The sequence below is a fragment of the Anser cygnoides genome, chromosome 2, assembly GCF_040182565.1.
Source record: "Anser cygnoides isolate HZ-2024a breed goose chromosome 2, Taihu_goose_T2T_genome, whole genome shotgun sequence".
NCBI classification, from domain to species: domain Eukaryota; kingdom Metazoa; phylum Chordata; class Aves; order Anseriformes; family Anatidae; genus Anser; species Anser cygnoides.
Window position 1 is genome coordinate 46,770,449 of NC_089874.1, and position 14,322 is coordinate 46,784,770.

The 14,322-nt window shown below is 39.1% G+C and overlaps 1 protein-coding gene across 2 annotated transcripts; it reads left to right on the top strand.

The window, feature by feature from the left end:
* The first annotated feature begins 1,168 nt into the window (after window positions 1–1,168).
* On the top strand, window positions 1,169–11,322 carry LZTFL1 (leucine zipper transcription factor like 1). Of its 2 annotated transcripts, none has more exons than XM_048053028.2 (10): window positions 1,169–1,321; window positions 2,180–2,304; window positions 2,796–2,990; window positions 3,489–3,549; window positions 4,075–4,143; window positions 5,665–5,730; window positions 5,864–5,941; window positions 8,624–8,797; window positions 9,280–9,383; window positions 10,358–11,322. In XM_048053028.2, the coding sequence occupies exons 1-10, from the start codon at window positions 1,319–1,321 to the stop codon at window positions 10,374–10,376; spliced, it is 894 nt and encodes a 297-aa protein (XP_047908985.2). In that variant the 5' UTR covers window positions 1,169–1,318; the 3' UTR covers window positions 10,377–11,322. The 2 variants fall into 2 exon arrangements, with proteins under 2 accessions (XP_047908985.2, XP_013040290.2); XM_013184836.3 differs by lacking the exon at window positions 1,169–1,321 and adding an exon at window positions 1,337–1,514.
* The last annotated feature ends 3,000 nt before the right edge of the window (window positions 11,323–14,322 follow it).

The following is a 14,322-nucleotide window of genomic DNA, read 5'->3' on the forward strand; positions in this document are numbered from 1 at the left end:
ACTTGGAACTGTTAACCAGTTAGGAAGCTCACAAATTCATACCCACTTAACTTTTTTGTTATAGCCTCCCATTCAGTTTGCTCATCTCCACCCAAATGCCAGGATTTCTATCCCTAGGATGCTCATACAAGCAGGTGATATGGCAGTCAGCACAGCAAGTCAGGAGACAGAGGACAAGCAGGACACACTGTGGTGCATGGCAAAATTGGTCAGCTGCAGCCTGGAGAGAAACCTGGCGACAGGTCAACCTTCTTTCTAGCTAGTCTACAGCCTGATGGCTTAGCTTATGCTGATGGCTTAGCCATATTTTTTAACTGAGATTAAAAGCATCCTCTAGGACAAGCATGTTTACAGCTCATCACTGATCACACTAATCGGGAAAAAGAAAACAGCAGTGCTTCAGGTAGGTGCCAACCAGGGAGCAGAGCCCCCCATTTCCCAAATTCAGGCAGGGTCACATCTGGATCATGGACCATTGGGTGACTTGGGCATGGCACTGCTGGCAGGGTCCCCAAGGCAACTTGTGATCTGGAAGTGGTTTGAGGTGACGGGTAACGCTTGTACATCCCCTACCAAGGCAGCAGGACCGTGCAGCTGCTGACTGAGCCAAATTTAGAGCATGACCGACTTATCGAGGAACAGAGAGGTGCAAGAGGTTTTGATGTAAAACGGTATTCCTGCTCACTGCTACTGGTCTCAGTACTCTCAGACACAAATTTCAGAATGCCTGAGCCCTCCAGGTAGTATTTCTCACATCTTCATAGCACCTGAAACAGCAGAGGGCAGGCACAACTTGATTTGCATGCTTAAGCTCTCGTGTGTTCATTATTGAGTGGGCTGGGATGCTGTTTTTAAACAGAGAGAAGCCAACAACTCCAAAGCCAGAACTTTTTTATTTCCCGATGACATTAAAAAAAAAAACAGAAAACAAGCAAGCAAACAGAAACCCCACAGATATCACAAGAGAAACAGAACTAAAAGGAGCCCTCGCTCCCCCTCCGCCTGCAGTGCGCCCCCTTCAGGGCGCCCAACGGCAGCCCGAGCCCGCACCAAGATGGCGCCGGGCTGGCCGTGAGGCACGGGACGGAGCGCGCATGCGCAAACCCTGAAGCCGCCGGAGGGCGGCGGCGGTTGCCGGGGGAAACGTCCGCCCGCGGCTGCGCACCGCCGCGGCAGGGAGGAGAAACGGGCGCCGCGAGTGACGTCGGCGGGCCTCCGCCAATAGGAGCGCGGCGCGGGCGCCGGCGAGGCTCCGTTGCCATGGCAACGGGCAGCCCGCCCTGCCCAACGGCCGCCCCGCAGCGGCGAAGGCGTCACCATGGTGAGTAGCGGGGCCCGGCCCGGGCCGTGCGGCCGGGGGCAGCCGCAGCGCGGGGCCGTTGGCTGCTGCGGGGCGGCCCCTGGGCGGCCCTGCCTCCGGGCGGCCGGCGGCTGTGCCTGCCTTTCAGCGGCCTTCTCTCAGGCATTAAAATAGGCACGTGCGTGAAGGGCTGCTCGGGCAGACCTCAGAGCAGGTAATCCTTCCTAACGGGTCCTGGAGGTGTTTGCCTCGGGACCGCAGGCTGGTGGGAAGCGATCTGGTGATCGCTCAAGGTTTCACGTATAAACCGACAAAGAAACGCAACATACTTTCTGGTGTGTTTTTTTTAGTGCGCCTTTACAAGATGTATTGTTCTACGTTATATACGTGGACATGCAATACAAAGACAAATTTATCCAACAGCGTCCTCTCCCCTAAAGCTCCTCAGATTGTGATCCTTTATAACCTTTTCTTTCCGACTCTGATCATCTCTGACATTTTATAACTTTTCAGGGTTCTGGATATTGGTCACTTGGGGGAGCACTTGTGAGGCATGTAGGGGTTACCCATGAAAATACAGTTATTTTTTAACATACCAGCCAATACAACAGTCCTTTGAAAGCAAGCACAGAAACTAGGTGGGAGATAACTCTTGGCAATACTTACGTTCGTTTTTACTTATTTCAGTGTGTATTTATCTGTATGCTTATATTGAAACGAGTATAAAATACAAAATACGTAACACAGTAAGATGAACGGGTTGCTGAAATTGTTAAATTGTTGTCTTGACCTCGTGTGATAAGACTCGGCTCTAGCCACAAAATCAAGGCTTCAATATCTGTATCTGTATGCTTATATCCCGTGTCCTTGTATCTGCAGGCAGAGCTAGGCCTCAATGAGCACCACCAGAATGAAGCCATCAGCTATATGCGCTTTGCTCGTTTCAAGCGTGGCCTGTGTCTCAAAACAGTGGATTCTTGCTTTCAGGACCTTAAGGACAGCAGGTACCATGAAAGGGTTCTGTATTACATTATAAGATGGAGGGAGCAAGAACAGAGCAGAATATGTTGGAAACAACTGCAGGTTAAAATGCTTTATGGGTGACTTTTCTCAGTTTACATTTGTGTATTCCTACTGAGGAAGAAAGACCCAATTTTTCCAAATGTCACAAGTCAGTTCTTTTTAATATTGAGTTGTTTGAATTCTTGGGAATTAACAGAGATAGACAGTGTGACGTTTCTTTATATCTTACTTCTGATGTGTAAATTTGATGCATGAGTGTAGCGGAAGTAGCATTTGTGATTTTTAATGATATCGAGATAAAATTTAAATGCAACAACCAATTACTAATGTCGTTGTTTAATTACTACTGACAGGGGATGTTTTCAGGAGGACATTGCGTTATATACAAGTGATACCTAGTGTAGTGGGGTCTCACAACAGCGCAAAATTGTTACCTTGAGCATATATGACTCACCTTGACTTCTCTGTCTAGACTTGTTGAGGAGACCTTCACAGTTGATGAGGTGATAGACATGCTGGATGGGCTGCAGACTGTTGTACACAGCGAAGTGGAGTCCGAGCTGATAAATACCACTTACACCAATGTTTTACTTCTGCGCCAGCTCTTTACACAGGCTGAGAAATGGTACCTTAAGTTACAGACAGACATCTCTGAATTGGAGAATCGGTAACGTATATTGGGCTATGTAAAATGTCTTTTAGTAATAAGAAAACTTCCAAATGTTGATTATTTGCATTCTTTTCCTAACCATGGAAACTACTCTTTTCCTATTTTATCAATGAGAGGTTAATTTCATGACTTCTATCTGTAAATTAGTGACATACATGATGCTTTCATTTTTTTCAGGAAGATGTTTTTATTGATAATGTTCCTACTTGATTAATTCATTGATTAGGAGCAGCTAGTAGGATTTGACTAAAAAGCATGTATTGTCTAAGTAGATCATATTTAAATCAAGGATGCCAAATCTTGCAGTTCTAATGCATCTTCCCTACCATTGCATGACGTTATCTGTAGCATTTATTGCATTTGCTTGGGACTTCATCCTGTACTTCTAAGGGGAATCTTAGAAGCAATAATGAGCATCAGCCTGGCCAAATGTGTTTCATAGCATAGTTCATTTAGTAAATAAATGCCTCCTTTTTTTTTTTTTTTTTTTTCAAGAGAACTGTTGGAACAGGTTGCTGAATTTGAAAAGTCAGAATTTACTTCTTCAAACAAGAAGGTAGAGTTTTATTTTAAACTATCATAATTAAATGCCATGTGGTGTCATGACAGATGTTTGAAATATTTTAGTGCTGCATCTTGGGTGTGACTCTGACTTACCTTGTATGGTTAGCACTGCATCTTATTTGTTTTGTAGCATAAATACATATTTAGTTAAAATGTATTATATTTGAACACTTAAAGTAAGAAAATTATTTTGACCTCTGTATATATTTTTGACTCTTACAAACATTTAAATATTTTGTTTTTTTTTCTTAATTTTTTTGTCTTTTGGTTAGTGCAGCATGGGTAGTCTTCTATAAACTCAAGTTCACAATCCTTTTCTGGCTATATGTAGTATTTTTGTTTAACTTTAGCTGGAAGTGGCGTATGTAATTTAGGAGCCAAGGTATCAGTAAAGAATTAACTAGACAATCATTTGTTTGAATTGACTATTAATTGTTATTTTACAGACTAAATGAATACTTTTCTTCCTCCTAGAATTCTGTATAATGTAATTTTTTAACATTTATTATTTCTTTAGCCCAGTGCAGATCTCATTAAACCAAAACTGGCTCCAATAAATGAAGGTGGGTCAGAGCTGCTAAACAAGGTAAGGATTTGTCCCTTGATGCAGTTGTAGTTGATGACTGTTCTGCTTATTCAACTGAACTGGAAATACTCTGGACATACTCTGCAGTAGTATGTCTGTAATGTCCCTGTCACTATTTCAATGTCAATGTAACATACCACAGAATGTAAAGCAAAATGCTAATAAATTAATTTCGTAAAGCATCATCTATTTCTTGTGTAATTACAGCCTTTCACATGTATTGCAATATTGAACTTCCTTTTGCAAAGACATTTTGGGGTTTGTAATTATTTATTTTTCCATTAATGAGTTTAATTAGTAGAAACCAGTATATAATTTGTTTTATGAGGCTGGCTTTTCAACAAGGAAATAAATTAACATTTTTATCTGGCTGTTAGGTTATCGGACATGTTCTTTGCCGCTGGAAGTCAATCCTGTTACATGCAGTCTTTTTTGTTGTTAGTAGTAGCTTAAATTCCTCCTAAAAGAATAGACAATTAAAGAATTTGGAATTTAATAATTTTGTAAATGTCTAGTTTCCCACTTGTTAAAGAATTTCAGAATAATAAGAAACATTCTTATATTAATGTTTTCAATTGTTTTTACTGTGTATTGAACTCATTTAGTACAATCAAGCTCTTTTTAAAATGCCACGTTTCTTACAATACACTTTTAATATATGGGGAATCCAGAAATTTTGTGAGGAGTTGTGTTTTCTTTCTGTCTTCTAACCTGCATTACCAAATGATCTGTCAAGTACAATGTCTGAATCAAGTTGTTGTTTCCTTGTAAAATAATTAAAACATTCATCCTAAATGTATGTTATGGCTCAGTGTAGTTTTTCTTCAAAAATAAATTAAAAATTTGTCACACAACAGGTTTTTGTAGAGCACATACATCCAATGATTTTTTTTTTTCCAAAAATACAGTGAATTTATTATGACTGATAAAATACACTTATTTTATATAACACCACGCTTAGGGGCGTGGTTTAGTGGGTAATATTGGTGGTAGGGGGATGGTTGGACCAGATGATCTTGGAGGTCTTTTCCAACCTTAATGATTCTATGATTCTGTGATTCCATGTGACACAGAATATAATCTGAGGTAACCTGGTATTTGTCTCTCTAAAACAGGAACCATAAATAAATTCTTATCTGCCTGTTGATTGAAAATACAAGCAATAAGCAGCAATGAGATTTTCATCTCTAAACATGCAATTTGGTTTATTGAGGATCTTGATACTCAAAAGATGCTGAACTGGCTAATCCCAATTCAGTAAAACACGTGTTAAATTTAAATGAGAGGTCCTGTAGATTACAGTAGAACTGGAGACTTAAATTTCTTGCTGACTGAGGCAGAAAACCCAATAATTTGCAAGATAGGCTTTAAGAAGAAATCAGGAGTCCTTATCAGCAAGGCCATTTTTATGAGCATTTACAAGCCTGCTTGCTTTCAAGTAAGAAAATAGCCTAGGAAATATTTGGAAAATTCAAAATAGCACAAGACTGTTCACAAACTTTCTTTTTTATGTGCTCAAAGACAGTTGCTTGTCTCCAAGAAGAAAATGAAAAGCTGAAGACCAGACTGAGGACAATAGAAACACAGGTAAATTTTCTGTAAGCCTGGGTACTTAATGCTGTTTACATATTAAAGAAATCAAAATAAGAGTTCCATGGGTATTATTTTTAATTTTTCAAAGTTTTCAATTAAAATATATTTATTTTTCAATGTATCACAGGCTACAGCTGCATTAGATGAAAAGTCCAAACTGGAGAAGTCACTGAAGGATTTACAGATGATCCAGGGAGATCAAAAGGTAAATATAACTAAGATTTGGGCCTCTCACTACAAGAAGGACACTGAGGAACTGGAGCATGTCCAAAGAAGTGCAATAAAGCTGGTGAGGGGTCTAGAGAACAAGTCTAGGAGGAGTGGCTGAATGTGCTGGGGTTGTTTAGCTTGGAGAAGAGGGGGCTTGGAGAGACCTTACTGTGCTCTGCAATTACCTTAAAGGAGACTATAGTGAGGTGGAGTTCGGGCACTTCTCCCTAGCACCAAGTGATAAGACAAGAGGAAATGGCCTTAAGTTGTGGCCGGGGAGGCTTAGGTTGGATATTAGGAAAAATTTCTTCACTGAAAAGGTTGTGAAGTATTGGAACAGGCTGTCCAGGGAAGTAGTTGAGTCACCATCCCAGGAGGTACCCAAAAAACATGTAGAAGTAGACCTTTGGAACATGGTTTAATGGTGGATTTGGCAGTGCTGGGTTAAAGTTTGGACTAGATCTTAGACGTCTTTTTCCAACCTAAAAGTCTGTAATTTCCACCCCGCTCCCTGTGTTAAACAAACATAACTGTTGCCTGTACATCTGAAAAGTAGGTCTGTATGCTGTTTCTTTTATGGCAGATTCAAAACTTCAGGTTAGTGTTGTCACGTTCCTGCTGACATTGTATTGTTCCTGCTGGTCTGTCAATTAGCAGATAATCCAGTATGTTAGCTTATTTTATGACACATATTTCATGTCACATAGACCATGATAAGTTACTATCAGAAGTATTATTCCAGATACTGTCAGGGAATAGTATTCCAGAGTTCATATTCTTAAGAGCAATGTTTGCATTAACAGATACAGATTTATTTTTGTTTTTCTTCCTATTTAATCTGGTTGTTTGCTTGTTTGTTTGTGTGGCAAAAGAAAACACTAATTATTTCAAACATTTGTCACACTTAACTGGATATAGACAAGCCAGACACTGTAATGCCATTGTTCTGAGAAACTTTTTTTTTAATTCCTGCCATATTTACAGACTTGAAGCTAAGTTCAGTATCATAAACGTTTCCACTTTAATTTTCATATTTTAATCCTGCTTTCTTTTTATTTTGCTTTCTAATTGGTTTATAGTATGTACTTGGCTTTCTTAGTATGTTTTAGTTGTATCTAGTAACTTCCAAAACCTGTATTCAATAATACTATTTAATAGGGAATTTGATTTGTCATTCAGGCAAATATTTTATCTGTTTTGTTAAGCCTTAAATTATTAAAGGTTTAATATTAGAGGGTTTTATTAAATCCTGGATAATCGTGCTTGTAGTTTTAAAAGATTGGAAGCAAATCTCATCCTACTTTTCTGGTTAAATATGAATTGGCCTGAATGTCAGGGTGGTGACTGAGTTATCTACAGCTTTCATGTTCTAACTTGCTCTCTCTAACCTGTCACCTTCTTCTCCAGCTCTTTGTCTGTTTCTGGGCATGTATATGTGGTTGAAACTAGCTAGCAGATACAGTATAGATATATACAACTGTAGTTAGTTAGTGAATGCATTAGCTGTTTTGAGAAAATGCCAGATTTTATCTGGTTTCTCTTCATATTTTTGTAAGATGGGTGTCAATAAAATCATATGAACCCAGTTGCACATTAAGCAGTAGTTCTCAAACTCTTTAGACAAACATGTCACGAGTGCCAAACCACATTTTTTAAGGACCAGCTGTTAGCTCAGCAGACTTTGTCTATTTCATTTTCTTTTTTTAATAGATTAATATGATGCCACAGACCAAGTGTGGACCACACTTGGGGAGCAACTGTTCTGTTGGATCAGTCTAGCATGAGGATTTAGAATTTTTGTGCAATTTTTTCAGTGTTACAGTTCAGAATAGATAGGGATCTATGCTATACATACTAATATACTCCACATAGACAAAGGAGCAGAGCTTCCTTTGTTCTCAAGTTTTGTGCTTTTTAAGGTGCCAGTGGTTCAGCCTCATCCTGAGTCATTAGACTTTTGAGAGTTTGAAGTTCAGCTTTTATTCCTGAGATAGGTTTTTTTTTAATGGAAATCCATAGAATAGTTACATGAATATAATGTTTTGTGACCCAGGACTGATTGCCAGAGGGTTTGGGTTGTTTCGTCTCGCAAGGAAAACATAAAGTTGCTTCACTAGCAACTGTGGAGGCTCTTGTATTTCATCTGAGAACAGTGCACTATTGGTACGTGGTTGATAATATGATCCTTAACATTTTCATCCATTCCTACAAAGCATTACTCTAATGGCTTTTAAAATGGCTGTGATATGTTACCCACTTTAAAAACACACTATAGCATAGGTGATGTTTTAATCTTACGCTGTAACTTTCTGTTTCTCTATGTGGAAGACCTTCTTGTGATATGCTTCATCATGTGGTTTTGCTTAATGCCTAGAGAAGTAAAACAAGATCATGACATCTCAGCGGGGAAGAGGAGCTATTTCAGCTATCTTTAAAATGCATTTATTAGCAGGTTTTTTTTAAGTTAGAAATCATCTAGTGCTTAAACTAACTTCATTAGTTATCTCACTATTAAATAACTTTGTTAATTAAAGCACTTTTAGTTTAGGCTTTACAGGAAAAATGTGAACATCATTCATAAAACATAAGATGTACCTATTTTATGTGGAATTTTGCTTTTGACATTTTAAATATTTCTCTTGCATTTAACATATTTTAAATATTTCTTCTTTTGAAGACAAATGTAAACAAGGATATCAGCGAACTCGAGAACAGAGTGGCAGCTTTGAAATGCCAGTTAGAGAAGACTTTGAATGATTCTACTGCAAACCAAAAATCCCTGGAAGAGAACTTGGTGACGACAAAGCATGACTTGCTTAAGCTTCAGGATCAGCTATCCACAGCTGAGAAGGTTGGCATTTCGTTGTAATGTAAAGATGAGCTCCTTACTCACTTTTTACCTGATTAGTGAATTAAAAAGCACATGCTACAGGACACAGAGTTTATTGGGTCACATTGGTGCTAGTGTATTTTTGTTATTTCTTTGGAAAACATGTTATGTGTAGAATAGCAAAGCCACAACTAACTGTGTGGTTGCAATGAAATTAATATTTTAAAATTGCCTCTTTGCCTGCATATTCATTTTTGAATGAAGACGGTGTTCCCAGTCTTCCGAAGATTTTAGCCTGCTTTCCATAGAAAATGAAGCTTGTATTTCCCTCTTTCTGTCCCAGTAATATCATCTGAATCTACTAGCTGATTTGATCTAAATTTGAATAAGGAATAGAACTGCTATCCTGAAACTTGAGGGGGAAAAGAAGGTCATATTTTAAAAAGTGTATTAGCATGGTTTTCATAATATGCAAATAATATGTTGGTGTTATTATCACATAGGAACTAGAGAAGAAATTTCAGCAAACAGCTGCTTACCGCAACATGAAAGAAATTCTTACTAAGAAGAATGAACAGATAAAGGATCTACGTCGAAGGCTTTCCAAGTAAGTGGTGCTGTTGTCTGTCCAAACAGGATCCGTATTCTGCTCCTATTTTTTTGTTGTTGTTGTTCTATTTTGTTGTTGTTGTTTGGTGACGGAGCACTGGAACAGGCTGCCCAGGGAGGTTGTGGAGTCTCCTTCTCTGGAGATGTTCAAGGCCCATCTGGACGCCTACCTGGGCAGCCTGCTCTAAGGAACCTGCTTTGGCAGGGGGGTTGGACCCGATGATCTTTCGAGGTCCCTTCCAGCCCCTGCAATTCTGTGATTCTGTGATTCTATCTCTGAAGCAGACTGCAAATTTTCCCTTAAGAATTTCTAGTAGACTATTCTATGATTTTTGACAAGACAGTCCTTTTAATGGATACAAGGTGAATGGGACTGAATTGTGCATGCAACCTCAGCTATTGCCCATCAAGTAACGTAGTGTGGAGGGGATACAAAATATTAGTGAGTGCAGTAGGAAAGCCCCCAGAACCTAGACAAAGAGATACAGAAGGGAGATGTACCAGCTTTACCTTTTTTCTTCCACACTTCCTGATGAGAATGAGAAGTGCATAGTATGTAAGGATGGTTAGGCTCATATTGGATAAATAAGGATACACCCTGTCCCTTATATCGGTTAGAAGACTTGAATAGGGTCATTCTGCAAATGGCAACCGAGCTTTGACAATGTTGATGCCTGTAGGAGGTCAGAGGAGGAAATTTAAAATTCTGTTTAAACTTCTGCCTGTATCTGGGGATTTGTGGGTACATTCCAATTCATTCTCTCATTCTGCTGTTTGGTAAACTGGCCAATTTTAAAAGGAGCAAGTAATCTGGAAAGTATATACATTTGTCTGTGCCCGAAGTTATGTGGTGCACCTTGACAAGAATGCGTTGGTAATGGCAGTAATTCATTACTTGGGTTTTGTATTTTCTTTAGAGATAAAATGTCTCTTGACTGTTTTCTATTCTGTTATTTATTTTTTCATCCTCAGATACGAGCCAGAGGACTGAGATACTAAAACCATCTGATCTATCAAAAGCTGCCATAGAAGGAAGATGTAGACTGACGTTATTTTTTAACAATTTTTGTTTTGAATGGTTTATTCTATGTTTCTAGTGCTTGAAATAATTTCCTATTAATGCTAAAAAGGATGCTGAAACTTCTACCTTACTTCCTTATAGATTTGCAATTTATAGCTATTAGCTTATGTAGTCATGTTTTTAATTAACCATTGACATTCCTTGAGAAATAGCAAACAGCAACTTATTGAAGAACTGAGACAATTCTTTACAAAGAAAGGAGTTTATTTTTGTTAAGAAAAGAAAAATAAAAATAAGCAGCAGGTTTTTATATTGTCTCTGAGGTGAAAACTTGACTTATGTTTGTATAGTTCACGTAGCCACAAAGAGGCATTATATGTGAAAATTGCATCAGTAACAGTAAAAAGTAGGAAAAAAAGAAAGAAACATACTGATTCCATAGCATTATTTCACACTGAATAGCTGATCCCTTAACAAAACGTGACCAGTAACATTTTGCTAGACGGTACTCATTGGGTGAGGTAAATATGCTTTACAGGGGAAGCACTAGACCCTTTCAGATAAAACCACTTACTGGAGCTATGATCTTCCCCTTTAAATTATTTGAAACAAATGTGAACATTGGAATACCGGTTCTGATTGTTCCAATATTCTCAATGTTAAGATGACAATCTGAAAAAGCACGAGGAAGTTGCTAATGGAGCAGCCTTCTCAGGAAATACGTTACTTTAGATATTTTCACCTCCTTATTTGTAACCTCACCAGAAAACAGTTTACTTCTCTCAAAGTCTTCTATTTGTAATCCTCTGCCTTGAATTATCTGGCAGCCTCTAATAGCGTGTTTTACTTGTTCATCTTTCTCTGTTCATATGTATGTTGTATATTTCTCCAAATAAAACCATTATGTTTTCAAACATTAAGGAGTTTTTCTGTTACTGTTGCTGTTGGTTTTGTGTTTGTTTTTTAATAGGATTTTTTAATATATCTTTTAAATATATAAAAAGTACTCCCAGATCAGTAAAGGATCTTGCTGGAAATGCAGAGATGTAAATAACAGATTCATGCCCAGAGCCACACCCCATCAAACAGCTGTAAAAAAGTTTCAGTGGCAGGGCTGGGAAGAGGTGCCTGTGTCAGAGAAACTGACATATAACTGTACTTGTCTTGGGAGCTGCTTGAGCTGAAATGGATCGTTTTTCCTCACTCTTTCTTGAATAGGCAAAGTTGTTAAAATGGCTCTTTTAGTGATTCCACAGTCAAATCTGCTGTACATTTGTAGTCTGTTGTCTATTTCTCCCCACTGCTTAAAAAAGTTTGGAATAAAGTCCAGTGTCTGTAGTGCGATACTGTTGCTGTAGTATGACAGCAGGGCTTTGTGGGATGACGTGCTCCACACACAAGGTCAGTTAAATTCAGGAGAGATTATTTCGTTCTTTGTATAGTCACAAAAATGTTATGTTCTTAATAGGGATGTACCAAAGAGCTTCCTGGCTTATGTTTCCTCACAGCAATTAAGTTGACACGAACACGATGGCTTGTCTGGGTGAATACTGTGTTTTGCTTTGTAATGAAACTAATTTTAACAAGATCTGTTATTATTTCTAAAACGGCAAGCAAAGGGTAGAGAAAGGCTGCTGCTTTTTTCTGGTGAATCCTTGGCAGTTGACTTAGCTTGACTATTAAATCTCTGATATGCCTGCAGTAATTGGTTAGAAACCATTTCAGCAAGCACGTACGCTCTCCATTTCAGTCTCAATAAATGAGTAGGCCATAGGCTAGCGCAGTTACAGACGTTGTCTCTTCAAAGGAGTAAGGCAAATCTCATAGGGAGCTGTGCAGTGCAGAATCGAAACACTGATTTTGATTACCTATCTTGCTGATTGCCGGTTTAGTGAGTATGAGATTAGCGTGATTGCTGTCATTTGTATAGCTAATGGTTAAGGGAAAGGTCTTGTTTGGAGCTCTAGATAAACGTCTGCCTGTCAAAGTAGACCTGGAGCATTGTCCAACAGCGATTCTCTTTTTGTTGAGATTGGCTTGGTATTTTGAAGATGGAGATGACATCTGAACCTCTCCTGATCATGTCTGACATTTCTAAAACTTCACTTATTTCCCCATACTGTAAATTCTAATATTGCTTTTACTAGCTTTTATTCTTGGAAGTTTATTATACTGCTCAAATAGGCATCATCCATTTTTTCCACTCCAGCTGTTAGTTGCCACGTTATGCCTGAAGGGAATATTTAAGAAGAAATTTTCTCCATAAGCAGCTGATCTGCAGGAATGAACTCTCTCTCATTGATTGCTTTTGCTTGTTTGTTTTGTTTCGTTTTCTGTGCTTTGCTTGCAAACTGAAGATCATTTCCTACAGGAATGTAATGTAGGCAGCTCAGCTTTGCTGGTATTGACCGTGACAGCCAACCAACAAACCTGTGCTGCAGCCATGACCTGAGCGCAGCAGTTGGTCATTAATAGATGGAGCCAGCAGTGCTGCATGCTGCCTTCCTTATGAGACAGCATATTACCCAACCTTCTTTAGCTGTTCATAAAGTACTCCTTAATGTTTTTCTCTTGTGGATAATAGCCATTCTTTCAATGTCATAAAATGAATGCTAATACGTAAACCATAATCCGCAACAACTGCTCCTCTTTCATTTTTTAGTCAGATGTCAGGACAGCTGCAATTTGGATGTTTCCCACATACATGATTTTGGGAAAAGCACAGTCATCTTTTTTTTATTTTTATTTTTTAGTTTTTTTTAATCCAGCCAAAAAGTTCTTGAGATTCCTTGGTTTGATTTCCTTGGTTTTGATTTTGGTTGGCATTCTCAAGGAGAGCTCTTGTTTTCTGCATGGTAGCAAATGCTGTCAAACCAGGCAAATGGTTCTTTCTGCCCCAGGAAATGAACATGAATCATCTTGGGGTGTAAGGTGGCTGAATGCATCAAGCTCAAAAAAATTGAAGCTGTTCAAGGAGTGCAAGCCTTTTAAAATACACTAAAAATGATTTAATGTCATTTCAGGACAGGTTTGCGTGTGAGCTGGTAAGAAATATTTAGGGCAATTTAGTTTTTCAGAGGATGGGTCTGAGGGTTGGGTGAAAGAGGTGCAATTCTCTGAAGCAGAACTGCATTGAGTACACCTTCTTGGAGGGAATACCCTAAAAATAAACAGAGTCTAGAGATGATACCAGTGATGCTAGAGAAAAGCCAGGAAAGAGGAAACGACACTTCTCAGGCATATTTTCTTGGGTATAAGGCCTCCATAAAGATGCTTTATATTATTGATCTCTGGAGACTGAGGTAGTGCAAAACGGTTTCAGGGTGATTAATGGAGTGGGTGTAAGAGTTCAGAGTACTGACCTCAAGGGCATCATTTCCAGTTTGGAAGCAAGCAGCAAGAAGTAGTGATAAGCGGGACGAATAATTGCAATCTGGCAAGCCTAATAACTGCTTAGGGAAATAACCGTACTCTCCAGCTACACCTGGAGCAATCAACCAGTGGTGTCATGGCCTATGAGCTGTCAAAGATCTGGAAATCCACCTGGATTCTTCTTCTCTCACAAAGTGAAGAAACAACAGCATGTGCTACTATACATGGGAGCTGCCATCTTGTCTGTATAGCTGCTTTCTTTGACAGCATCGCCATCAGCGACAGATACCATTTGCTGAGACTCCTCCAACGCTTCCCTTTGCTCATCATCTAACATGCTAGCAGCCAGCACGTTTCCACGGGGAAGGCAGCACCTCCAGGACTGGCAGGTACTGAACACCAGGTACGGCCCCTGCTGACACTTCGTTCCCACTCCCACATCTGGCTGACAAAGGTAAACCCTCTTGTGGTGGGCTTTTTTTTTTTAAATCTAGGGGACATAGTCCTAAATGTTGGTTGGAGCTTAATACCATACGGGCTCCCG

Coding starts and splice junctions, on each gene's coding strand:
- LZTFL1 (XM_048053028.2), top strand. Junction 3,550..4,074: donor TTACTTCTTCAAACAAGAAG/GTAGAGTTTTAT, acceptor TTATTTCTTTAG/CCCAGTGCAGATCTCATTAA. Junction 5,731..5,863: donor TGAGGACAATAGAAACACAG/GTAAATTTTCTG, acceptor AATGTATCACAG/GCTACAGCTGCATTAGATGA.